Here is a 27,606-nt window from a genome sequence, read left to right as displayed (position 1 = left end):
CCTAAAGATCCCAGAATGACTATTCCAGACTCTTCTCTCCCTAGACCGCTACCCACCCTTAAGGGAGATACTACACTATCACACTACTTTATAGCCTGTTGATCTCTCTGTTAGATTATTCTAGGCCTTGGAGCTACAGAACCCACCCTCACGGTCACATGTACTTTGTAAAAGAGTCTCTACGTAGTCATACCTTGAGCTTTATTGTGCACCTGGAATTGGGCTGATTGGACTGACTGTTGCCTGGAAACCTTTGCCCAAACTGGATTGTGTTTTAAATATGTCGACAATGACCTGGGTGATGGAGGCACACACCTTTAATCCCAGCTGTTGGGAGGCAGAGACAGGTAGTTCCAGGACAGCCACGGCAGTTATACAGAGAAACCCTGTCTTGAGAAACATATGTATACACACACACACACACACCACACGCACACACGCATGTACACGCATATGCTGACAATGACATTAGACTCCCTGAAGTCTGATTCAAGTTGATGAAGTCAATCTATACTGGGTTCTCATTCTCATCTCGTCAGAAGGTTGGCCTCGCTGTAAGAACCTGCAGGGACCTCCTCACAGAAGGGCACTTTTAAGAGAGTCTTTCCCCTCTAGCCAAGCTTTCATGCAGCTTAGACTAACTTCAAACTCACTATGTACTGAGGATGATCTTGAACTCCAAAGCCTGTCTCTGCCTCCATGGTGCTCTGTTTTATGGGTGCTGGGGCTTAAACCCAGGGTTCCATGCATGCTAGGCCAGCACTCTCCCAACTGAACTACATCCCCAGCCCTTAAGACACTCAAATCCTCAAAATACCTCAATCCTCAAAACACCAGGCAGAACCAAGACCACCATCAATGATGGAGTGTTTGCCTCACATGCCTGAAACTTTAGTTTCCATGTCCAGCACCACAGAGAGTACAGGGGATTCAGTGGGATTAGGTCAACAAGGCCCTGAGTGAGAACCAGAAGGCCTTTCTCATTCAACTGGTTGCTTTGGAAAATAAGACACCATCCCTTTCTTTCATATTTTTCTAGGGTACGTTCAGCCCTGGTATTTTCCTAGGGTATGGTCAGCCCTGGTATTTTTCTAGGGTACGTCAGCCCTGGTATTTTCCTAGGGTATGGTCAGCCCTGGTATTTTTCTAGGGTATGGTCAGCCCTGGTATTTTTTCTAGGGCACGGTCAGCCCTGAGGGATGGAGGGGAGCTTGAGCACACAGCTTTTGAAAGAACAGATCCCCAGCTCTGGACAACAAAGGTCCAGCAAATTCCTCCAGGGCCTGGGAGTCCCGTGAGGAAAAGGCTGTGTCTCAGTTTTCTTTCTATCACTGTGGTAAAGCCCACGACCAAAAGCAACTTGGGAGAAAAGGGTTTATTTGGTTTATACATCCTGATCATAGTCCATCAAGAAGAGAAGTCAAGGCAGGAACCTGGAGGCAGGAACCTGGAGGCAAGAACTGAAGCAGAGGCAATTACTGGTTTGCTCCCCATAGCTTGCTTAGTCGGTTTTTTTATTTTTTTGTTTTTTGGGATTTTTTTTTTTCCTTGAAAAGGGTTTCTCTGTAGCTCTGGAGTCTGTCCTGGAACTCACTCTGTAGCCCAGGCTGGCCTCTAACTCACAGAGATCCACTTGCTTCTGCCTCCTGAGTGCTGGGATTAAAAGCGTGTGCCACCACTGCCCGGCATCAGTCTGCTTTCTTACAGAACCTTAATGGGATAATAAATTGGTATTTGTGAGTTATTGTTTACAGACAATTGCACTGGTATAGATTCTTGTATATTGATACAAAGTTAAATTATTTTTTCAATTCTTTTATTGATATTTATTGAGCTCTACATTTTTCTCTGCTCCCTTCCCTGCCCCTCCCCTACCCTCTTCAATCCTTCCCCAAGGTCCCCATGCTCCCAATTTACTCAGGAGATCTTGTCTTTTTCTTTCTACTTCCCATGTAGATTATATCTATGTAAGTCTCTCTTAGTGTTCGTATTGTTGTCTAAATTCTCTGGGATGGTGGTTTGTAGACAAATTATATTGAATAGTGTATGCATGAGTGCTTCTACCTTTGTTTAAAACATTTTTTATGTGTTGATATATATATATATATATATATATATACCATATTGCAGTGTACATTTCTATCTCTGATCAAGATACTTATACATTGTTTACATTTGGAAGTCATTGTCCTCATTTATTGCACAGTTGTTTATTGTCATAGTCTTTTTTTATATATATATAGTTTTTCGAGACAGGGTTTCTCTGTAACTTGTGAGCCTGCCCTGGAACTAGCTCTTGTAGATCAGGCTGGCCTCAAACTCACAGAAATCCATCTGCTTCTGCCTCCTGAGTGCTGGGATTAAAGGTGTGTGCCACCACCGTCCGACATTGTCTTAGTCTTTAAGTTAGATAGGTATTAAGAATTATAGATCAATAGTCATCTATATTTGTCATACTTATAGTTAGACTAATCAGGTTCTTTAGATACATAGAGATTATATTCTGTATAGATAGATAATCTTCAACCACTTCAAGGATCTGTGGAACATGGCATTCAAATAACTTGGGGTTTTGTTGGCATGAGACATGACTGCTCCTGGCAGCACTGATCTATTCCCAAGAGAATGTTGAGCACCAAAGATACTCTACTTGGAGCCTGTTTTCTTCTTGGCAAAAACTTTGCCCATGCCTCAACCACTGACAAGATATAGTATCCAGAATGGATAAACAGGACTGTCAAATCTTGCCAAGACAGGGTAAGACAGTTTTGAAAAATTTCTTGCCTTTGAAAATGGTCTGTCAGTTATTCTAGGCCTTAGCAAAAGTTGGCTGCTTCAATGTTGCAAATAAGACTTTGGGTGATTGCCCAGGTAGCCAGTTGTCTCTGTCATATATTGGTAGCTTTGGAAGCTATTTGATTGTACTTCCCGTCTGCTCAAGTAATATTATCTCCCTTCTCAGGCCTTCAATAGGGTTGAAGACTAGATAATTGTAGTTACTGTTCTCTTATGATCTAGCCAAGCCATTTCCAATACAAGACTTAGACGCCTTAGGATAGAATGTTTATTAAAACATTTAGCATATGTTCCTTGCTTAATATTGTCTATACTGATTGTAATTCTAATCTTATACTTGATATCTGTTCCTAGTGTATATTGTTTTATATCAGGTTTGGAACTCTCTTACTTAAACAAAATGGGGAGGTGCTGCAGGAGCTCCTTCCACTCCTTCAGCCAATAGCCTTTAAGATACCAGTCCACTTGGGTGTGGTCTCTTTCACTTTAAAAAGCAGCGGTAGGGCTGGAGAGATGGCTCAGTGGTTAAGAGCATTGCCTGCTTTTCCAAAGGTCCTGAGTTCAATTCCCAGCAACCATATGATGGCTCACAACCATCTGTAATGACATCTGGTGCTCTCTTCTGGCCTGCAGACACACACACAGACAGAATATTGTATAAATAAATTTTAAAAAAGCAGCGGTAGCCCTGCTCTGCCTCCCTTGCTTCCAGCTACTAGACTCCTTTCCTGGTCGCACAGAGAGCTGTTGTCTAGGACAGTGTTCTGTAAGTTTTTCCCTTTAAATAAATAACCCTTTTATCAATCATAAGTCCAAACTGGTGTGGGATTGTTTTGTGACTTATGCCTTCAGAACACAGAACATCTTGCCTAGTGATGGCACTACACAGTGGGCTGGGCCCTCTCACATCAATCATTAACCAAGAAAATGCCTCAGAGGTTTGCCCACAGGCCAATCTGACAGAGGCATTTCCTCAGTTGAGGTTTCTTCCTTCCAGTTGGCTGTATCTTGTGTCAAGTTGGCAACAACCAACCAACACTGGGTACAACCCTCTTCACCAGTCATCTGACTGATCCCAGAAGAAGCTTCCTCACACCCGGTGGTGACCAGGAGAATGTCTCCCAGAGATACAGGCCCCGCAAGCTAACAATGCCCCCACCCCACAGTTGTCGGCTCAGACCACACTTGGAAGTAGACTACCTCCCAAAGATGCAGTAGCTCGAGTGTCAAAAGGACATAAGAACACGGTCAGTCCAGCAAGCACCTGTGGATGTCACAGGCTGGGCAGGACACCTGGTACCAGTGCCACCCCAGTGATGACGAAGCTCCAGAAGCTTGCGTATAAAGACAGCTTCCACCTTCCCCTCCCCTCTGTACCTGTGAGAGCTGATAAGTGGGGCTGGAGAGATGGCTCAGTGGTTAAGAGCACTCATTGCTCTTCCAGAGGACCTTGGTCCAAATCCCAGCATCTACATGGTCGCCCACAAGTTTCTGTAACTCCAGGATCTGACACCCTCACACAAACATACATGCAGACAAAACACTAATACATGTAAAAACAAAAACAAAAACAATAAGCTGGTGAGGTGCTGGAGAGATTGCTCAGCAGTTGAGAGCACTGGCTGTTCTTCCAGAGATCCTGAGTTCAATTCCCAGCATCCACATGGTGACTCAAAATCATCTATAATAGGATTTGATGCCCTCTTCTGGCCTGCAGTTCATACAAAGCACTCATATATAAAATACAAATAAATAAAATTTTTAAAAAAGCTGATAAGAGTGTATGCATGTACCCTTTTAGTAATACGGGAGACTGGCTCTGGCCACCTCGCGCACAAACACCCTCACCACAGTAAACATTCAGGCCCGTCTCTCTCCTCGCTGGTCCTCTCAGGCCATGAGATGGTCTGCTTGGGAGGTCTGCTTTGAGTTCTTGGACCCCTTCTCCCTCTGTAGGGGACTCTCAGCCTGAGGGTCACGGAGGAAAGAGCTGAGATCTCTGGTGAAATTTCTGGTGGGAAGCTCTAAGTGGATTCAATGTGAACAGTGTCAGCCGTGACCCTGTGAGCTTCGTCCTCCTTCCCTCCTTTTCAATTCCTTCTCTTTTCTTTCTTCTCTCTTTCTCTCCTTTCTTTTTTTTTTGTGACAGAGTCTCACATAGCCGAGGCTGGCCTCAAAACTGCTGTGGACCCAAGGATGACCTTGAGCTCCTTGATCCTCCCGCCTCCAAGTAGGCAAACATTGCAGGTTTGGGCCACCACACCCAGCTTTTTGTTTGGTTTTGAAACAGGGTCCCTTTCCCCTATGTAACCCTGGCTCGCTGGTAGCTGGCATTCCCTATGTAGATCAGGTTAGCTTCAAACTCATAGATATCTGCTTGTCTCTATTTCCAGAGTGCTGGAAAGGACTCTCTCTCTCTCTCTCTCTCTCTCTCTCTCGGGTTTTTTTTTTTTTTTTTTTTTTTTTTTTTTTTTTTTTTTGAGACAGGGTTTCTCTGTAGCTTTGGAACCTGTCCTGGAACTCGCTCTGTAGACCAGGCTGGCCTTGAACTCACAGAGATCCGCCTGCCTCTGACTCTCAAGTGCTGGGATTAAAGACCTGCGCGCCTACCACCTGGCTGGCAAGAACTTTTAAAAGGCATGTAGAACCATGTCTGACTCATACTTAGATTTCTATTTATTTATTTTATTATTTTTTTTTGGGGGGGTGGGTTCAAGACAGGGTTTCTCTGTAGCTTTGGAGCCTATCCTGGAACTAGCTCTTGTAGACCAGGCTGGCATCAAACTTACAGAGACCCACCTGCCTTTGCCTCCTGAGTGCTGGGATTAAAGTTGTGCGCCAACACTGCCTGGCCTGATTTATTTATTTTTAAAACACTATATAGACCCAGCCTATATACAGGTAAGGCTCAAATCCACAATCCTCCTGCTTCAGTCTCCCCAATACTGAGACTGAAAGTATATATAAAGTAGATCACAGAGGACTCCCAGGACACAGAAGGACACCCTCTGTTGACAATGGGTGATGACCAGCTTCAGTCCTCAACCCAGCATCTGCCCAAGGGCACAGCCTCCAGGGCAGGTGAGATGGACAGTGGAGGCTACTATGTGAGGGTTCAGCATAGACACCCTCTCCCAAAGCTGGCTCAAAGATACTAGGGGTGATGACTTGTGCCATCCATCCATCAGAGGCAGGAACTGATGGTGGATCCCAAATGACACTGAGCCTCAAGAAGGCCACTTACCAGAGTAATGGCTGGTTGATCCCCCTGGGACTCCTGGCTCTTTAGAGCAGCCCTTCTCAACCTGTGGGTTGCGACCCCTTTGGGTCACATATTAGATATCCTACATTATGATATTTACATTATGATTCATAAGAGTAGCAAAATTACAGTTATGAAGTAGCAACGAAAATAATTTTATGGTTGGGGGGTCCCCACAACATGAAGAACTGTACTAAAGGGTCACAAGACTAGGAAGGTTGAGAAGCACTGCTCTAGTCATTTGTATCTGTTTAACACTTAGACTGTCCATCACCTAAGTCCTTGCTGCCACCTATGGGTGACAAAACACTGGATTTACCCCACAGCCTTTCCCTTATTGCAGCTTTCAGTAGCTGCTAGTGGGGAGGATGCAGCCATGTGAGCACGGTCATCAGATCCGCTGCCCTGCCCCTTGCAACACCATTCAGGGCAGTGGGCTGGTGGGAACAATGAGTTACACAGCCCAGAGAGGGGTGTCTGTGCAGGAGGCACCTCTGTAACCTGGTCCAGTACACATGCCCAATGAACACTGCCATGAACAGGAAAGGGCCAAGAATGGAAGCTAGGTAAGTCCAGCCTTGTATTTGCAGAATCTGTTCGTCCCGTGGGACAGAATCAGATGGCCTGTTCCAGGGGAGCAGTGCAGGGTGCTCCTCAAAAGCTGCCAGTGGATCGACAGGAGAAACAAACCAACACAGCCATTTACTCAGAGGCTGCCACTGGCCCCGAGGTTACTGCTTCACATCCAGGAGAGAGAGAAGCTTGCTGGAACCCAGAGTTGTCTCTGGGAAGTCTTACTGTTCTCATCCCATGGAGACTAAGACATTATAGGAAGGCAAGGTCTGGCTGATGAAGGTAAGGAAGGCAATTGGGCTCTGGTCCATCAGATGATGGCACTGGCAGTGGGAATGTGAGCTGAGGAGAGAGGAGAGAGACGATGAATACTGTTCACTGCAACCTTGGGGCCAGGACCAATGGCCATCCTACCAAGAAGATCTAGTCTCTTTGCCTGGATTTTCATAGACCACCTCTTTGGGCTTACTGTGGGGTTCAGGTAGACAGAGCAGAAGCAGGCACATCTCCAGTGGCCCTCTTGATATCACCTCTGATCTTGGCTGTGGATGAAGGTCCCATTGCAGGTGTCAAATGACAGCAGTTATCAATTTCTAGTCCAGGTGCAATACAACAGGTGAGTGGTTAAGGAAGTGGACACTAGACATGCAGGGCTTTTCAGTGAGGGCTGCCCTCCCACCTATTTCTTAGAACAGCACAATGCAGTGTGCATCTCAGTCTCATTTCACAACTGATGCCAGCTGTCCACCTTAGTGGTGGCTTTCCTTTCTTCTACTCATTCAAACCTCTCACTTTGCTCCTGAATCACCCCTAAGACCCTCTAGAACATCCTGATCTCAGGCTCAGCTTTGGGGATAACGCAGGACACCTCCAAACCTACTTCTTTCCCCTGTCTCCTTGCAGAGAGGTTCAAATTGGAATGCCCAAATTGGAAACTCAGGCATGATCTTGGTGTGTATTCACACACATCCCCACCCCACATTCAACCAAGGCTGAGTGTGACAATCCTCCTGCCTTCCTACATCCATCCCCAGCATAAGTATCTCTGCTATCTTCTACCCAGACAACTACATCAGTCTGATTTTCCCGAGCTCCCATCCAGTTCCACCCTGCAAACCAGTTAGGTATCTAAGCACAGGTGTACTCAGACCCACCCATCCAAGCTCTTTTGAGTACCACCTACCTGCCTAGGGTTGTCAGGTGTACAGAGCCTGTGTGAGCACAAGTCAGCCTCATGGTAGATCTGGGTACTCCAACCTGTGACTGCAGAGCCCCAAGCTGCTGAAACCCCGAGTTCTTGAACAAGATACTCTCCCAGCCTCTGATGTCACTGCAGGGGCCCTGCCCGCTGACACACTAGTCTCAATTCAGTCCCCAGCTATTTCCACTGACTGTCTGGAGGGTTCAGAAGATTGAATGACTTGTCCCAGATCACAAACTATAGTTAGGAGACCTGGAGACCAACCTAGGCTGTAGTCTGGGAAGCAGGGTGCCACACAACTATGACACCATCAAAAGAAATAATAATAATAAAGTTAATAGAAAGATAATCTCAACCTCAGTACTTCTAGTTCCAGAGCCCCCCCCAATCTTCCCACATCTGCTGGACACAGATGTGCTGACACATACACAAATGCATATAAACAGAAATAAAATAAATTTAGCTGAGCAGTGGTAGTGCACGCTTTTAATCCCAGCACTCGGGAGGCAAAGGTAGGCAGATCTCTGTGAGTTCGAGGCCAGCCTGGTCTACAAGAGCTAGTTCCAGGACAGGTTCCAAAGCTACAGAGAAACCCTTGTCTCAAAAAACAAAACAAACAAGCAAAAAAAAAAAAAAGAAAAAAGAAAAAGAAAAAGAAAAAAGAAAAATCAGATACACAGGAATTTTTAAAATCATTTTAATGTATTTCTAATAATCTTTGCCTCATATACCAGACAGACCATCTAAATAAATAGATGCTATACAGTCTCTTTTACCCATCAGTACAAAAATAAAACTTCACTTTGTACCTGCTGACTCTCTCCAGCACACATGCCCTGTCCCAATCCCTCCCAATACATTCATGTAGTCTGAACAAAGCTCGGAGCTCATTCTGTGCAAAGTGGTCTTGTGCTGAGACCTGGCAGCTGGGTGCCGTCTGCCACTTAAAGCAAAAAAACAAAAAACAAATACCATCTCGCTGACACTGAGCTCCTCCCCCAGTGGGCAGGAGGTGGGAGGAACTTGGCAAGGAAATAACCATCTTACCAGATGATAACCACACAGCCCAAATGGGCTCAAATGTGGCACTTCGAGTGTCCGCACCAGAAGCTGAGGCACATTTTCACCCCAACCCACAGTGAGGGAAAAGCACTACCCAACCTCTACATTCAAATGGGTGGTCAAGGGAAAGATAAGCAGGTGGCCACCACTCCTCACTTGAGTACTGGCCTTGGAGGGGGTTAGTGTGTGTAGGGGGGCACTGTCCACTTGGACACTGTACAGCTTCAGGCTGGGAGGAACCTGTGTAGCCACTCAAAGCCTGCAGCCATTCTCCCTAGGGAGCCAGACCACAGCAGTCCACAGTCATATGGCTGCCCTGAAGGATCCCCAGCCAAGGCCACAATCTCCCAGAGCTGGTGGGTTTTATAAAGGGTCACATGAGAGAAAGGGACACTGTCTGCTGCTACAGACAGAAGACAGCTGCCCAAAAGTCGCCTTTTCTGCCCTCTCCCCTAGCCTCATGATCCACGTTGTACAGGTATTTAGTCTGATGCCCCAGGGATGGCGAGCATGACATCTGCCAGATGCTGTCCCCAGAATTGTGGGAAAGCAAACCCAGTTGCAAAGAAAAGCTTTAGTCACCCACCCTCATCTTCTCTGCCAGGAGTTGGGGCTCTTCTTGACTCCTTTTCCTGGCCCACCCCAACATTTTCTAGATTCAGGACCCAGGATAGAGGTGAAGCAGTCACCACAGGAGACTGCCCCCAATGGAAGCACTGAGTTAACCCTGGACAACTGAGAATTAAGGAGAAGGGGGAGACCAGGGACTTGAGAAGCTTGAGGAAAGAATCCAGACAGACACAGGATACAGGCTCTTTGGTTTGGGGATGAGAGTCAAGGAGTGAGCCACCCTACCCTTGCTCATGCAAACTCTGCTTTTCTCCTAAAAACAGACTTAGGGGCTGCTGGGACCCAGCCACATGGGTTCCTATGGTGGCAGGGTATGAGAGAGCAATGTGACCTTGGCAAGGTAGGAAGGTTATCAGCCTATAGGGCACCTGTGCAAACTTGCAAACTGCACCCTCATCAGGACCACAGGCTTGTGTGCAGCTGAATCACCATAGAGCACAGTCCAATCCCCACAAGGTATGAGGGGTCATCCTTAGCTGTGTCATTCAGGTTGGGTGGGGAGGGAACACAGAAGACAAGGGCTGCCCTGAGAAAGTAGGGGGACACTCCCTTCTTGACTGCCCACACCCACTGGCATCCATGGATGCCCAGGTCAACTGAGCTGCAGGAGAGGGCAGAGAAGGGGTAGTACTAAAAGGGCTGTAAAGTCACCTGAGTCAGAAAGAACATGAACTCCTATGAAGAGGGAAGGGCCAAGTGTCTGCGATCCTGGGTGGAAGCTTCTGCACCTTGCACAAAGCCTGGTCCTATCTGTAGCTGAGATGGATGTCAACAGGCTCAGGCTGGCCCAAGCTGTCTGATCCTGTCAGTCATGTGCCAGATGTGCAAGGTGGAGTAAAGGTGCCCGGGCAAGTTCATTTGTGCTGGAAATCACGCCATGTTTACCTGTTGGTTTCTAAAGGTGTGCAAGGTTCACGTGGAGGTCTATAGACATGGGGCAGGTGTGAACACAGCAACTGGAGTGGCTGGATGTGTTCATGGGCATCTCTACACAGGCCAGTACTGGGGGGACAGCACATTCAGAGGAGGCTTGGTTGGCAGCCCCTTCTCTGATCCAGGCCATGCCCTTTGTCCTGATCCTGTCCCTGGTGGCCAAAGACAGCCTCCATGTCCCACCACAAACCTGGAGTGGAAAGTTCATAGTAAAGACCCAAGCCAAGGAATAGGGAGGGAACAACACCAGAGAGCTGGGGTGGCTGCTCAAGGCAAGGTCTGGAACTCCTGGGCTCCTCCGACTCCTAGGATTAGCCTCTGTAGAATGACAGAGGAGTCCTGGGCAGGGGAGTCCATCCTCATCCGCCCTGGAGATGAGACCCAGACAACACTGGCCTTCCTTCCCTGTCCTGGAGGTCCCTCTGTAAACAACCCTCATGGGGTAAGGGCAAGGTGGTGGGGTCTTCCTCATGCTTCTGCTGCTGCTTCTTCTTTTTTAAAAATTTGCCCTGTTCCCAGCCCCTCCTGTCTCTGGAACTCCTCACCCAAGCCCCAAGAAACACAGTTTAAGAAGACAGGAAGCAGCTGTTCACAGCTTCCCACTGCGGTCTCGGAAGAAGCCCTCGGCAGCCTGAGCCTCACGGAAGGTGACGGTGACGGAGTTGGCGGTGATGTCAGTCACGGTCACTTCACTTGAGGGGAGCGTGGGTGTCCAGGGAGGGGGCCCATTGGCCAGGTCTGCTTCTGCTGCAGCCATGGGACAAAGACACAGATGAGGCATAGGTTGTCACTAAGTGGTCAGTTAGTAGTATCAGCACACAGCCCATCCCCTGATACGCTTGAACCTGGATGCTTAGGAGGGCACACATGCACCTGCCCAGCTGGAGAGGGTGGGCAGGGATCAGGCCCAAATCAGTCCTCATTGCTCCACAGCTGCACATGGCTTCCAGGCCCTCTGGACAAGGGTCAGGGGCCTTTCAGGCTGAGGTCTCAGGATGACTGCCTTACCCTCCTCCTCCTCAGGGGGCTGCTCCACAGGCTCCCAGTCGCCGGCGGCCTGCAGGACATCTGGGGCTGGTGACTCCTGCAGGGAGAGCTCCCGTGGATGGCTGTGACTCTCCAGGTGGGGCCCGCTGCGTGGCGGGAACTTCTTGCGTGAGAGCCGCATGTACTTGTGGGCCTTGCGCGGCTTGCAGAGTGGGAAGGGCAGGGTGGGCACCAAGGGGCCCTTGTCCACCAGCTCAGCTGCCCCCTCCTTGACCACCCCCTCGGGGCTCCCGCTGCCGAGTGGGCGCATCAAAGAGAAGCAGAGCTCCTCCTTGCCCTTGGCTTTGTGGGAGCTCCGCAAGTCCATGCTGTACAGCCGCTGCAGGGGCAAGCCAGGGCGCGGCGGGTCAGCCTGCCCCACCACTGTGCCTCCACTGCTTACATGGTAACTCCCCCAGTGTACCCAAGCCTCATCTGTTCCATCTGCACCACCTCTGTCCACGGACCAGGGCCCACACCTGTACCCATACCCGCTGAACTCAGTCATCCCTTTTGGCCACAGCATGGCTGAGGATCAGGGCTGCAGGGCTACAAACTAACCCATAGGGGTAGGGCCATCCATAGGGGTAGGGCCACAGCTCAGTGGCACACACTTGCCTACCACATGCAAGGTCCTGGATTTGATTATCAGTGCAATGCAAAGTTGAAAAAATGGATTTCTGAAGTAAACACACTGAGATTTTTTGCCATTTGGAGAGGGGTCTTTGTCTCCCAAGGAGCCTTGAAAGCTGAAAGAGGATCTTCAGGGACGACAGGGGCAAAGGGAGAAGCTGCCGCTGCAGTCTGCAGGCAGTCCAACATGCAGGAGCAGCGTCCCACCTATTCTTTGCAGATAGCGGCCCTGAGCCCTCTCTAGGGGCTGGGTCTCTGCTGCCAACTCTACCTCGGTGAAGCAGAGCAGGTTGGAACTCTAGAATGGGGAGTCTGCCTTTCCAACTTGGAGTAAAATTTGCACAGCTCCAAAAGAGAAAAAAATCCTTAGATCAAGACCAAAGAAGATCCTGTATTACTCAGGGACAGCATCTTTTGCCATATGCCACCAGAGGCCAAGAGTTCCCAGGACAAGTGGCCATCAAACGGGGCCATGAGATCACAAATCCTCAAGGTGGAGGAAGTGAGGACAACCTCCAGTCCCACACTCCGCCCTGCCTATTGATTGTCATGCATACATGGTATGGGTCACTGGCAGGATGAGAAGGCTGCACAGGGGACTTCAAGGCTTTCCCTGAAGCCAGCCCTCAGGAGACTTCAGGGTTCACAAGCCATTTCAAGGGTAGTTCCTTTTGGTCCTTTGTTACCTCACCCTGAGCTCCAGTCAGAGCTGGAATCTACCCTGCTGAGTGACCTCAGGCAAGCCCAAGGCTCGCTGAGCTGTAGGTACTTCATCAAAGCGAAAACCAGTTAACACTAGCCTGAGTCCAACAGCACCGCCTTCTGGACTTCGGCAGTGTGACTTCAGGCAAGGCCACAAACATACTGTGGCTTCTTCCTTGCTCTTTGATCATCCACTTGACTGAAGACACCCATACAATAGGACCTGTCAACCTCCAGTACCACTTCACTGGCACATGAGGAGCAACTGGGCAGTTAAACTTCCTGTTCCAGCCCTCAAACATCCTGAAGGGATCCACAACCAGCTGAGGCAGCACTGCCTTCCGGACAGACCCACAGAGACCATATAACACAGTAACAGTTTCGTTTTCCAGGTGCTGTGTTTGGGGTAGTCTGTCTCACAGCAGTAGATGACTGATACAACTACCATCTGACATAGAGGGGAACATGTCCTTGTGACGTGTGCTGGGTGCATGTCTAGCAAAGGTCACTTTCTGCCCTAGGGCCAGTTTATGACAAACCCATGGGTCATCGCCACCTGTCCACTAAAGCCATCCTGTCCACTAAAGAGAGCCTGAGGTAATCCAGCACCAGGAGTGGTTAAACATATACAAACTAAATGCCCAGATGCACCTTATGAAATCAAGAACACAGACTTTCACCCACCCTCTTATAGGTGAGAAAACTCAGATCTGCCCAGAATCATGGAACTGGGTTGTGTGGCTTCACACTCTGTTGGTGGCTACGCCAAGACTTAAGGCACCTTGAGAATGAGGACAACACAGGCTTCACAGGCTTCTCCGCATTCAAAGAGAACATGGGTCTGTAAGTCTGCTATTCCAAGGTCATGTTCAGAATGTTAAGAGTGTCCAGTTCTTGGATTTTTGCAGTCCTAGCCTGCCACGTTTCCTCAGCACAAAGATCCTTGGTTATTTGGTGTTTAGAGATTTGGAGAGTCAAAAAGGTTCATCCACAACATTTCAAGTTCTCAAAGATTGGCTACATGACTACCCTCAGGCCCACTAGAGTCCCCATCTCAGGCTGACCTTCCTGGCTCCAAATCCACGTGCAGCCTTTGCCCAACTCCTACTGAAACAAACCCACTGAGTCTTGTTCCACAGCACTCTGCTATGCTGGGTGAGGTGAGTAAATGAAGCGAGGGCCAGGACACATGCAGGTGGGGGAGGCGGGGCGGGGGCTCGGAGACAGTGGTTACCTGCAGCAGAAGTCGCTTGGGTTTTGGACCTCTCTTCCGATAACCTGATGCTCGGTCTCTCTCCTCCCTGGGAGTGCAAAGAAGGTGACAGAAGAAAAAGAAACTGTGACATCCAAGAGACATCACCCCCCCTCCATCATGTGCCTGGGTTGGGGGACACAGGCCATCCCACACTCCTCCCCCTTGCTCTGTGGAGCCATAACAGACATTCAGCTTCCAGGGCTCAGCCTTTAGTCTGAAAACGCACAGGTCCTGGCTACACTCCGGGGCCAAACAGGGCTCTACCGCCCATGCCACTGGGAACCCTGTAAGAGTGGAGCTCTGCTCTCTACTCTCACTCAGAACCAGAATGGCCCTGAGTGTCCTGGGCACTAAGAACTATAGCAAGCTTCCTGGCAAGGGGAGTTCGACACAGCCATCCTATCTGGGATCTTTTGGAATCTGCAGAGAAAGGGCCCTGCCTCACCTAACTGGGTAAAGAAGAAAGACTGACCTGCAAGGCGCCCTCCCAAAAAAGACACCCTTAACCCATACAACACAATTCTAGACTCCACACGGCAGTGCCAAAAACGTGGGGTCACCAGGTTCTCCTGTCTGTCTCAGTTCACTCCACTCATTCTCCTGCAGCCCCACCATGAAGACCTCACAGACAGCAGAAAGGTGGAGGAGCTGGGAGCTCGCTCATTCTCCATTAAGGTTGGATGAGACCTCCTCATCTGGGCTATCCATAAACCAGTCATTCCCAAATGTCTTAAACTGGTCTTGGTGGGAGCTACCACAGCCCTGCCAGGCAACGATCTCCTGATTCGAGGAATGGGCACCTGGCCTTGGCTCTTCCCATAGCTTTCTTTGCCACAATCTAAAACTTGGGCATAGTGCCACATGTCTACAACTCCTGCACTTGGGAGGTAGCGAGGTCTATATAGTAAGTTTCCAGGCCAGTCAGGACTATATAGGGAGACCCTGTCTCAGAAAACTGAGACAGTCCATAGGACTTTCTCAGTGAGACAACCCTTTACACCAGTATTTTTCAACCTTCCTAACGCTGCGACCCTTTAATATAGTACTGACCCTCAGGTACTGATCCACAACCATAAAATTATTTCATTGTTACTTCATAACTGTAATTTTGTTACTGTTATAAATGATAATTTAAATAGCTGTGTTTTTCGATGGCCTTAGGCGATCCCTGTAAAATAGTTGTTTGACCCCCAAAGGGGTCATGACTCACACGTTGAGAAACACTGCTTTAGATCAGGATCTCACCAAGAAGCAGAGAAAGCAGAGAGAAACTGTGGGACAGGAACACCATCACTGACTTAAGAGCAATGATGACATGACGGGATGGAGAAATGACTCAGTAGTTAAGAGCACTGGCTGCTCTTGTAGAAAACTCAGATCCAGTTCCCAGCACCCACATGGCAGTTCACAGATGTTTGATATGCCAGTTCCAGGGGGATCTGCCACCCTCTTCTGGTCTGATGAGGTACTGCATGCACACAGTGTGCCGTGTGTGTGTGTGTGTGTGTGTGTGTGTGTGTGTGTGTGTGTGTATAGATACATATGTATATACATACACACACACACAAATACAGACACACACACACTCAGGCATTCACACCTACACATAAAATCAAATAAATATTAAAAAGAACAACAGTCTTGTAAAAATGAAAAAACAAAACAAAAAGGAACAGTGATGACACATCCTTTGAATCTTTCAAGGTGCTTCCAGAAGCCTTTGGCTGGAGAAGCAACGGTACAGCAATAAGGGATTGATCAGATCATGCTCTCAATGTCCCAGCTCCTGTAGGCAAAGCTCCTGGACAAGCCCCCTAACTGCTCAGGGGGCTTAGATTCCTCATTCCAATAATAGCCTCACTCCTATGTCAATAGATTACCATAGGAATCAAATAACAAAAACAGTTGTCGGTATGCTGGGTGGTGGTGGTGCATGACTCTAATCCCAGAACTTGGGAGGCAGAGACAGGCGGATCTCTGAGTTTGAGGCCAGCCTGGTCTACAGAGCGAGTTCCAGGACAGCCAGGACTGTTACACAGAGAAACCCTGTCTTGAAAAACTGAAAACAAACAAACAAACAAAACAATTGTGAGAACGAGACACAGTAGCACACAGACTAAGTCCAGGAGGAGAAAGAAAAGGGTGGATCAGCTACAAGTCCAGGTAGGCCAGGGCTACCGTGAACTCTGTAAACACAGGCATGGTGGGGGAAGAGAACCAATGCAGGTCACCATTTAACCTCACACATGCACTGTGGCACTCAGGTGCCCCTAGCAAATGTAGTTTAAAAAAGACAACAGGTGCGCCACACTCTGACCCAGGTGGGAGCAGGGAAGCCCATGGGAAGGTGGGATCATGACTGGAGGTCAAAGGTCAAGCCAGAAGCCTTCCTCACATCCCTGGCTTTGCTCGACCTCATCAGCCTTCCTTCTTTGATAGGGCGGGTCAGATACTGTCATTCCCACATGGGATATATCTGTTAGTGCTTCTGAATGAATCCTCAGCCTGGGACCAGGAAGCCACAGGAGGGCAAAGTTGGCAGATAGGGAGGATACAGGGAGGATACAGGAACAGGTCTTAGATGCCCACTACCTTTCCCTGGCACACACAGACCTAACCACCCGGCCCTCTTGCCTAGGGCTAAGCCACTGACTGGTTTCCTGAGATGTCTTGGAGCTAGCCTCAGCCCAGACCCAGAATAGGCAGGACCCTTACTTCTCCTCGTAGGCCATGACAAGGCGGGGGTCCAGGATGTGCTCCTCTGGCTCCCATGTGCTGTACCTGGGGAGAAGAACAAAAGATGAGAGCTGCTCGGCCACCACCAGTGTCCCAGAGGCTGCAGCGGTGCTCTGTGTCAGCCTACCACATAGCCCTGGCCTGGTCTGTGCCTAGGCCTTTGGGAGCTGCATGAAGTCACAACTCCATCCTACTGCAGACTCCAACTAGATCTAACATCCTCCTGAAGCTTAAGAATGCCTTTGGCCCTCATCCCACAGCCTGGCAGGGGCTCTGGGGCTAGCCTATTTGGGTTCAAATCCCAGCTCTGACCCTCGTTGACTGTGCAACCTTGAGCTGCATACTCAGCAGCCCTGTGCTCCTGTGTCCCTTTTTGTGAAGAACACAAGTACTGACTAGAGGTCTCAGGGCTGTTCACAGAAGTGGCTGGCAGAGAGAAAGGGTTTTGCTATTTGTGTTTTTTATGTTGCTCAGCCCCAGCTCCAGCCCCTTCAGCCCCTTCTCTCTGAGCCTGGCCCACAACAGGTGTCTGGTAAACATCTAGTGATGACTGATGTTTTTTTCTTTCCCCCAGAGACAGGTTTTTCAGTAGCTTTGGAGCCTGTCCTTGAACTCGTGCTATAGACCAGACTGGCCTCAGAACTGCCTGTCTCTGCCTCCCAAGTGCTGGGATTAAAGGCATGTGCTACCACCACTGCCTGGCAATGACCAATATCTTAAAAAAAATAAAATAAAATTCTAAAGCAGTAAGTGGGAATACAAGTAGAAAAATCACTGGGCAGTGGTGGCACACGCCTTTAATCCCAGCACTCAGGAGGCAGAGGCAGAAGGAGCTCTGTGAGTTTGAGACCAGCCTGGTCTACAGAGTTGAGTGCCAGGATAGGAACCCAAACTACCTACATAGAGAAACCCTGTCTGGAAAAAAAAAAAAAAAAAAGATAATGCCTGGGTGTGCTGGTCTACATACTTAATTCCAGGCCACCTAGAACTACATGGTAAGACCCAATCATAATTAAAAAACAAAACAAAAAAACATGGAACTCAATCATACCACTCCTGGGGCATGCACTCACAAGACTACTGCAGAGATACTTATCCATCTGTGTTCATTCCCGCTCTCTTCATCATGGCTAGGAAATGAAATCTGTCTACATGCGCATCAGGTAATAACCAGATAGTGAAATGTGGCACACACATGCAAGGGAACGTTATTCAAACGTGAAGAAAAAATAAACCACAGAATTCACAGGAAAATACATTAAATGAAGTAGCCCAGGCCCAAAAAGAAAACACCACATGCTATCACACAGATGGAGCCTAGCTTCAGATTTCCAGATTTGCGTTAATTTGTAGTGCTTGTGGAGGTCAGGAAACCAGAAAGATCCCAGGAGACAGAAGGAAAGAAGCTTTGAAGTGGGAATGAGGGAGCAGAATGCTGGGGTAGAAAAAAGGCATAAGTGGGGACGAGAGCAAGAGATGGGGGAGAGTTCACCAAAACTACAGATGTATGAAAAGTCAGTGGAAGACCCACCAATCTGTAAGCTAGTTTTTAAAATATAGAGGTTGGAGATGGCTCAGCAGCTCAGAGCACAAGCTGATCTTGCAGAAAGCAGGATTTCAGATCCCAGCACCTAAGTCAGATAGTTCACTACTGCTTGTCCCGCTGGCCTAGGGGCTGGCGCCCTTTTCTGCGCTCCTTGGGCACTTGCACTCATGTGTACACAACCAAACACAAACACAGAACCACCACCATCACCATCACCACCACTACTAAAAGCACACACATATATATTTTTTAAAGAGGATAAGGGTTGGTAATATGGCTCAGCAGGTAATATGCTGCCCAGCTTGACAATCTGAGTTTGATTCCTGGTATTTTTCAGGTAGACAGAGAGAACCAAATTGTACTCTAACAACCACAGTGAGACTCAAATGCACCCACACACACACACACTATTTTAAAAAACATGATCATGAATGGAGGTATTCTATGTGAGTGGATGCTGAAAGCACAGATTATTAAATGAAAATCTCAGTGCCAGGCATGAGATGCCTCCCTATGAGTTGTTTGACAAGGCCTGAGGGCCCAAAACAAAAGCATTTGTCATTGCTCTTGATTGCCCACCAAAATTAGGTAGTAGGACCTTGATGTTATAGACACCTCATATTTTGATTATAGGATATAGATAATCAAGCTAAAACTGACCTGGGAGTTTCTTATTAGTTAGTTCTCATAGTTCTGAAAGATTCCCAGCTACTTGGGAGAAAGCCACTGACCCAGAGATGAGCCTCACTTGCTATAATACTGACGGGCCAGGCAAGATGCTGCCAATGGTGCACAGAGATGTAAATGGTAAATAGCCGACTGCTTTCCAAATCGATTGGAGGCCAACTCCGCAGGAGAAAATTTATGCTCAGGGCTATAAACCTGGTTAAAAGCCCATGGAGAGGAAACCACAGCTCCTAGGAGGGAACCCATCTGCTGCTCTGCTAAAGGGACATGCTGTCAAACTGCCTTCTAAGTATTTGTTTATACCCGTAGATCTGTGCTGCTATCAATCTTAGAGAAGAAGCTTTTTGCAATAGGCAGAATTAATGCAGACTCAAAAATGGTCAAAATGCAGTCAGGTATGGTGGCACATGCCCTTAGTCCCAGCACTTGGGAGGTAGAGGCAGGCAGGTCTCTGTGAGTTTGAGGCCAGCCTTGTCCACAGAGCAGGTTCCGGACAGCCAGAGCTGTTATACAGAGAAGAGTTGTGGAATAGAATATTTGTTTAAGTGTGTAAAGATGTGCTATTTCACCTTGCCTGCCTAAGGCACCTGAATGGTCTAATAAATAGGTGAATGGCCAATAGCTAGGCAGAGGAGGGCTGGGTGGTGCTGCTGGGTAGAGAGAAACGGGAGCCAGCCAGTCAGTCATGGAGAACACAGGAAAGCAAGACGGGCAGCATGTAGATGAGGTGAACGAGCCTCTTGGGGCAGCACACAGATGAACAGAAATGGGTTACGTTACAAAACCTAGCAAGAAACAAGCCTAAGCTAAAGGCTGAGCATTCATGATTAGTAAGTCTTTGTCATGGTCTCGAGGCTGACAGTCCAAAACAGCCTGCTACAAAGAAACTTTGTCTTGAGGAAAAAAAAACAAACAAAAACAAAAACAAAAACACCCAGAACAAAACGAAAATGTTGAAGTGCTGAGAGTAAGTTAAATTTTGAGCGTTCAGCCTTAAACAGGACATCTATACTAGCCCTCCCCTACAAATCTCAGGGAACATCACAGAAGAGCAGGCAGAAAGAATTAAGAGGTAGAGGATAAGGAATGCTGTAAGATGCTATTCTGAATAGCACATGGCCACCACACCCCTGAACGCACAGGAGCTGTGGTTATTTGCACAAAATGGAGGCTGTCAACGTTTCAGTACAGATGAGGGCAACGCACACGAACTACGCCCTAGTCCACAGCTGCTGGGAAAGATGTCATTTTTCTTCAGAGGTGTGGCTACTGGGAAGACACCTATAACCCAGTAAATAACCCCAAATCCATGTATAAGCAAGCAATCCCAATTAAACTCAGTGACTATAAATACGTGTGTGTACATGCGCGCGCGCACACACACGCGCGCTCACACACACACACACACACACACACACACACACACACAGACATGTTGGGAAGAAAGGTTCCAGTAAAGGAGATGAAAGGGACATTAAAGTCCTGCGCACACGTTTAGTTCCAGCACTCCCATGGCAGAGGCAGGATTTCTGAGTCCTGGAACTCCCTCTGTAGACCAGGCTGATCTCCAACTAATAAGATCCGCCTGCCTCTGCCTCTGCCTCGGCCTCCCTAGTGCTGGGATTAAAGTCGTGCGCTACCATGCCCAATGATATGTATTTTTTTAAAAAATTAAGCCAAAGTCATGTTCTGTGATTTAGGTCAAGGTCATCCCGGGGAAACTGCGTGGGAGGTCTCACCAGCAGGGAGAAAGGAGGCAGAGACACCCTAAGAGCTAAAACCTTTCTCTTAAGTTTCAGGGACACTGGACCAGGGAGGGCGAAAGGGGCTACTGCCCAGGCACAGAACTCTTCCTTCCTTCCTCGTTTTCAACTGACCCGTGGGATCCTGGGCAGCCTCCAGAGGTTCGCCAGCCCCTGTATGCACTCCTCTCCCTGCCTAGCAGCCATTTCCTAACCATCCTTAAGAACCAGGTTCTGGTGGATTCCTGGCCCAACTGGTCCTTGCTAAGTAGGATCAATTCAACTACAAATGCATTCAGCTCAACTCAGCACCAGGTGTTCTAAGAAAGCTACTAAGCTGACCCCCAACCAGGGCAGATGGAACTCAAGCCTTCTGCCCAAGAAAGGGAGAGCCAGTCAGCCCACTGTACCCTCCCTGCCCTCCTGCTCCTGTGGGCCCATTCCTTACTGCAGCAGCAGCTACTGTGGGATTCCTACCCTTCTCTGTACTCAGTTCCCTCATCTAAAGAACAATTGCCTCCACTGACTGTTATGAATGCACCCGTCTACTCTGAGGAATCCCTATACTATCTCACCGAGGTAGGTTCCTAAATAATCACTCCAGTTTACAGATGAAAAAAAGAGGCACAGAGATTAAGCACCTTGCCCAAGGTCACCTCCTTGGGGTCCCCACAAGCTGGAGCATCCCTGGGGGAGGATCACTGCCTATTATCTAGTCTCTCTTAGCCCTAGAAGCTGTGAAACCACAGAAAAGGGCGGTCAGAGCCCTAGAACTAATTCCCAAGGCAGAGAAGGGAGCAGCAGGAGGGATGGAGGTGGGAGGACCGCTAATCCCCTCCCACCTCGAGGCAAAGTGAAGTGCGGGGTCTTGCAGAAGGGCTCAAAACTGGCAGCAAAGCGCCGCTACAAGCGTCTGGTGCACGAGCCGCGCTCGCGCACTCAAACACAGGGTGAGGATGGGAGCCCCATCACTGGAAACCTACATGGGCGGGGCACGCCAGCCGGCTGGAGATAAACACGACCACGTGACCGTAGTCCCGCCCCACTGCCCGGTAAACAAGCTCCGCCACCGCACCCCGGCCCCCGCTCCTCTGCAGTCCCCGCGAGCTGGGGTCAGGCTATGGGGTGGGGCGCAGCACCCCAGGCAGGACAGGTCGCTGGGCCGTAGCCTGCCGTTCCAGAGGGGGGGGGGAGGGGCCTGCTGAGCTGTATGCAGAAACCAGGCGAGCTGGGGCCACGCGGAGCCAGGCCAGCAGCAGCTCCTAGACTCCAGTTTCAACCGCCCCAACTGCTGAGCCTCATTCTAAACCGGGTTTCCCTGTAATCCCTTAGCTTTGAGTTGGGGAGAAGATTCGATGTGTTAAGAAACATGACACACATACTAATAAAATCCAAGAAAATTAAACCAGCTTCAGAAGCCTGGAGTTGCAGGCATGGCTGCCAGGGCTAAACAAGGCTTCTTGGCCTAGAGAGGAGGCACCCTGCTCTGTACCTGGCTGCCAGGATGCTCTAGTGATTCCTAGCAGGCTTCATTATACATGAGGAAATAAGGCACAGCTAAGATATTTGCCTTGAGTCACAGCTTGTCAATCATAACCAAAGTTCCTAAGGAGGCATGATGGTCAGTGTGACACTAGAAAAGCTAACAGCAAGACACCCCAGGGCTGCTTTAGTGGCGCTGGCCACGTATTCCAGGGGTAGATCGGAATCTCGGAAGAGGACTCTCCATCTGTAAAAGTGGGTGATGCCTGGCTTTTACTGGGGCTCTCCCACTGGCATCTTGGTAAATGAAGTCATCACTGAAGCTCCAAGGAGCAATCTTTTTGAAAAGATGAGCTATATGCGTGGGGAGTAGCAGGGTGCTGGGCAAACAGGTAAAACGGAGTACCCAAGAGTCTCGGAGTCAAACAGAGCACCTGATCCCCCCCCCCCCGCCCCCGAAGATCCAAGAGTTCCCTCTATCACATTATTGGAAGGGGGGGGGCGCTGTTTGTCTTTTGCTGGGGGGGGAAACGGACAGGAACAAAATGGCTCTACAGTGGCCTGGCAAAGGTACCTTCCTGTCACTATTACAGTAAGTAATACTTACTGTAATATAGTAGTTCCCTACCTAGCCATGAGGAGTAGCTACGAAAGGGGGAGAACCCAGGCCAGACAACACCCACTCCCCACATTTTCTCAGCCTCTGCAAAGTAGCTGGACCTGACCCACCCAGGCAGCAGGCATCATATGAAATGGGGATTATGAGGCGGGGTTAGCAGTCATGTTCCTATCATGACCTCAGTTTCACCGTCTGAAAAGACTATTTTTCTGAGCAAACTTAAGCTCCTATTTGGAATGGAATCTTTCCTTCCAACAAAAGCACAGCCTAAAGGCCCACTCAGCTGACCCTGTACTATTAGTTTAACTCTGAGAACATTGGTTCCGTGAGAGGCTTTGGGGTTCAGTATTAGAAGAGCAGCAAGTAGAGGCTGAGGAGTTGCCCAAGGGCCCCTAAGCCCACTGGGCAGCCAGGCCTGAAATCTAGAAGCAAAGAGAGCAGAAGGCGTCACCCTAGGTGATCTAGCCAAATGACTTTGGGAAGAGACAGGAGAGCTATCAAGGCCCTTGTGGACAGCAAACAAAACCCTGTTCCAGCCACTGGCTGTGCCCCTTTTTCTGCATTCCCTCTGCCACTGTGCCCAGGCCAGATGACCACCAGGGACCAGTGGAAGGGAAGACAAATGTGTCATTTACGTGTTGTCACCAGCACACCTGGATGCCCATGGTCCACTCTGAACCAATGCCCAGGCCTTTCACCTTGCCAGGCTAAGCAGCCTGTAAGAGAAGTAAAGTCCTAGGCCACTAAACCCGTTCATAGAGGGGAACACTGAGACACTTGGGTACTGACTTCCCCTCTTCCCACCATCCCTCCATAATACCCCAGGACCGATTCACAGGTCAGCCCTCTCCCACTTCCACCCCCCAATATGAGCCCCCCCACACACACACACGAGGAGAAAGTTTCAGGGCTGTCAGAGCCATCAGGAGAGCACAGGGAGTTTCCAGAAGCCAGGCTCTAGGAGGCAGGGCAAAGCAGTCACAAACCAATAGAGAGGTCCTACATGTAGCTTGTTCCCAACCCCAACAACTCTTTGGTTAGTGAGAAGGTTCCTCATCAGGCACCCACACCAGAGGTTCATCTGCCATACTAGGTGTCCTCCCTAACTCTCTACCCCACTATGCCAGGAATGAATATTGGAAGACAGAGAAGAGGCCTGAAAATGGTCAGGCTTAGTTCAAGTCCCAGCTCTGCCTCCCCTTGCTGTGTGACCTAAGGCAAGTTGCTTCTGGTCTCTGTTTCCTCAGCTGAAAAGCTCAGAATCACATCTATTTAAAAAAGAATGCCTGGTAACTTACCCTGTAGACAAGAGAGTACCATCCAAATACAAGAAGACCCAGGTTCTGCCCCTCCCAGCACTGACTGGGGATCCACCGCCAAGATTCCCGTCTGACTTAGCATGGTACTTGCTCCACATGGGACCCCCCTTCACTTGGCCAGCAGCCGTTGAGGAAGTCAAGGAGCTGGGCCTTAACTCCCATGGCCAGAAGAAATGGGGCAGGATGAGGAGACAAACAGGACACTCTTTAGCAGAGGGGATCTGAGGGGCCCCCAAAAGCTGGTGATTTAGTCAGGACTTGCTATTCAGTCATAAAAGCAACAGAGGCTGAAGCCAGCACGGGGAGAGGACGACAGGCAGGGGACACACACAGGAGCCTTACTTGGGGGGCCATCCTTTCCACTTCACCAGATACTCGACTTTGCCCTGGGGAAAAAAAAAATGGAGACAGTGAGATACACACACTACAACCCTGCAGGACAATGAAGGCCAAGAGACCTTCGGGGGCAGTATAGTATCACCAACCTATGAATGGCAAGGCTCCCTCTCCAGCAGATCCTCAACCCAAGGGACAACTCCCCCCAAACTCTGGCTACTATATGACCATCCCATAGCCCTCCCTGCTGCAGCATGGAAGGTATATCTGGTCCCAAACATCCCTGGAACCTGAGACGGGGCTCATGTCAGAGGGAAACCGAGAGCACATGGAAACATGTATGTATAGCCACCCACAGTAGCTCAAGTCCCAAGCAGAAACCAGGAGTCCCTAGCTTTCCTCTCTGGGAAAAGCTGCTTACAGGACCCCATTGAAAGGTGGCCGTCCGTCCGGCTGTCACTTGTTAGAAACTGGAGTCTGAAGGAAAAGGGATCTTAAGTGTCCAGCCAGCCCCATGCATTGGTGAAGCATCTCCATACCCCGGCTTTGAGGTTAATCTGTAGCACCTTGCTAAAGTTTTCCTCCCTAGCACCACACAGTGGACAGTTCTTTATGAAAAGCATCTAGTCGGCCAGAGGCATCTGTATTTACTTCCTCGTTCATCCTGCCTGCATCTGTGCCCTTTGCCAGAACGCCAGCACTGAGAGAAAAAAAGAGAGCCTCGGGCTCAGAGTGGTACCTGGAACATCCTGCAGCCTCAGTTTAGGTTTGGAGAGCTGAGCTGAACGAATGAAGGGTTCCTTCCCTCTTTGACCTACTCCTGTGCCCTGTCGGAGGACATGATGGCTATCCCCGCTTCAGTCTAGTACCCTGGGCAGGCACTCTAACCAATAGACCGTCACAGCCCCACGCCACCCACTCCGGGCCCACCCAAAGCCCTGCAGAGGATCCCACAGCAGGTGCTATCCAGCCTGCACTTCAGTCAAAAGCGGGAGAATGTGGCTGCCAGGAGCCTCTCAAGGAATTGCAGGGAGAAAACGGAAGGGGACCCTCGGCAGACCCAAGAGAAGAACTTTTTTCCCCGAGCATATGCTCAGATCCAAGTTCACTCTGGGATGAGCCCCTCGGCGGGCACGTGCACAAAGAGCGTAGACTTGAGGTACGGACCGGAAACTCCTGGCTGAGGTGTGTGGTCCTGAGCGCCGCAGAACCGCCTCCTTAAATCTCAGGGTGTGAGTGGAAGGCCTTGGCAGAGGGGGGCGGAGCTTCGAGGATGCCCCAACAACAGTGGCCTGGGCTGCGGAGCGGCACCCGGCTGGTCGGTGGGGGAGGGGAGGATTGGGGAAGGAGAAGAAAGGTGTGCCCGGGCTGGGGGTGGGGGTGGGGGTTGGGATCGGGAAGGTCAAAGTCCAACAGGAAAACTTCACAGGCCAGAGGAGACTTTCCCAAAGCTCTGCTGCCAACTTCAAAGGACTTGGTACTAAAACTCCGGAGGGCCGAGTTCGAGACTCACTTGGACTCTAACGCACTAGCAAGTTGCTTCCTCAACTTGAGCTTTAGTCTCCTCGAAACTGAGCGTAAAGGGAATGAGGCGGAATGGAGTTCAGAATCTCTAGTCCCGTCCTCATCTCCATCCCAGACGGCCTCAGAAGCACCAGCATCTCGGGGCAGCAACTTTAACTCTACTGGCCCGCCACAGTGGCGGGGAAAGTGAGGGACGGGGCTGTGAGGCCGGCCAAGCAGCGCCGGGTCCCCAGGTGTCCCCCGCACCACTTTCCGCTCTGCCCGACCTGGAGGGGGCGGTGCTGGGGAGCAGGAGGCGACCTCGCGGCGTCGCGGGAGCCGCCCCCGAGCAGCCTCACCTTCCGCACGCGCTTCTTCCGGATGCTCTCCACCGCAAACACCTGCTCGCCTATGGCTGACAGCTCCATGCGGGGCAGCGGGCGACGGGCCGGGGGCCGGGCCGGGTCGGGGGTGGAGCTGCGGGGCCGCGGCTGCTGCGCGCGATGCTGGGACCGGCGGGGACCCCGTCAGGCTCTGCCGGGCGCGCACGCGCACGCGCGCACACCCCCTAGCGCTCCCTCACGCCGCCGACGTTCCATTTTTGAACCTGCGCAACGTTTTCCTCAGCGCCGACGAGCGGGTGCGCGCGCGCGGGCGGGCCTCTGAGAGCGCCCGGAGGGTCAGCTCCGCCCCTCGCCGCCGGGACCCCGCCCCTCACCGCAGGGGCCCCGCCCCTCTCCCTAGCCCCGCCTGCTAGCCAAGTTGGGAGGCTGGTTGCGCGTCTGATGCTCCCGACTTGTTTGGAGCGTGGGGTGTGAGCGCAGCGGTTTGCGGCGCACCCCATCACTCGGCTCGGCTTCTGAGTTGCCTGTGATTATTTCCTTGGAATCCTCCCAATGACTCGGAAGGTCCAAAATGGTGTGACCCTGAAGCCCGGAGTAGCAGGCCTGTAATCTCAATATTGGGCAGCTGAAGCAGAAGGATCAAGAAGGAGTTCATGGCCAGCCTGCACTACATAAGACCCTATCGCAAATAAATAAATTAAGACTGGGGTAGGAGAGGTGGCGTTGTGTTTAAGAGCAGTTGCTGCTCTTTTCAGAGGACCTGGGTTTGGTTCCCAACACTCGCATTATGGTTCACAACCATGGTTCCAGGGAATTTGCTGCTATCCTCTAATCCACGTGGCACGTACGTGGGCAAGCAGGCAACCACTTATACACTATTTATTCAAAAACAAAAAAAAAGAAAAATATCTTAAGACAGAAGGTAGAAACTCACGTCTTTAATCCCAGTACTGAGGCGGCAGGGTCAGGCGGATCTCTTGTGTTCGAGGGCTATGGAGAGGGAGGGAGAGAACCTTTCTCAAAGAATAAAATAAAATACAAACGAAATTTTAAAGAATGGTGTGGGGCCGTGTTGTGCAGATAGGAAACAGACAGAATAAGCCGGTCATTTGCTTCCCTTCCCACAAAGGAGAATAGGCCGGGTGGGGACCGCGGCGCGGTAGGAAGGGCGGACAGCAAAGGTTTCCCACCCGGAGTGCGCAGTCCATGCAGGCCTGAA

General features: G+C 50.0%; 1 protein-coding gene across 4 annotated transcripts; it reads right to left on the bottom strand.

Moving 5' to 3' along the window:
* Positions 1-8,513: 8,513 nt before the first annotated feature.
* Cbx7 (chromobox 7) lies at positions 8,514-26,695 on the bottom strand. Of its 4 annotated transcripts, none has more exons than XM_085678401.2 (6): positions 26,403-26,695; positions 24,547-24,590; positions 16,789-16,854; positions 14,053-14,119; positions 11,466-11,823; positions 8,514-11,201 (listed from the first exon to the last, which is right to left on the bottom strand). In XM_085678401.2, exons 1-6 carry the CDS (start codon positions 26,469-26,471, stop codon positions 11,047-11,049), a joined length of 759 nt encoding a protein of 252 aa, XP_085534527.1. In that variant the 5' UTR covers positions 26,472-26,695; the 3' UTR covers positions 8,514-11,046. The 4 variants fall into 4 exon arrangements, with proteins under 4 accessions (XP_085534527.1, XP_048310834.2, XP_085534529.1 ...); XM_048454877.3 differs by having other exon boundaries at positions 8,514-11,204; positions 26,403-26,689; XM_085678403.2 differs by having other exon boundaries at positions 11,466-11,541; positions 26,403-26,687.
* Positions 26,696-27,606: the final 911 nt, after the last annotated feature.

Source organism: Myodes glareolus, chromosome 19, assembly GCF_982192425.1.
Source record: "Myodes glareolus chromosome 19, mMyoGla1.1, whole genome shotgun sequence".
In the NCBI taxonomy this organism is placed as follows: domain Eukaryota; kingdom Metazoa; phylum Chordata; class Mammalia; order Rodentia; family Cricetidae; genus Myodes; species Myodes glareolus.
This window is presented reverse-complemented; position numbering and strand designations above follow the sequence as displayed.

Bases quoted from the DNA above. Each gene is read 5' to 3' on its own strand.
- Cbx7 (XM_048454877.3), bottom strand. From the start codon at position 26,471: ATGGAGCTGTCAGCCATAGGCGAGCAGGTGTTTGCGGTGGAGAGCATC. The intron at 24,591-26,402 runs GTGAGGCTGCTC...TTTTTTCCCCAG, and splicing joins GGAAGAAGCGCGTGCGGAAG to GGCAAAGTCGAGTATCTGGT. The intron at 11,205-11,465 runs GTAAGGCAGTCA...CCATGGCTGCAG, and splicing joins GCCCCCTGAGGAGGAGGAGG to CAGAAGCAGACCTGGCCAAT.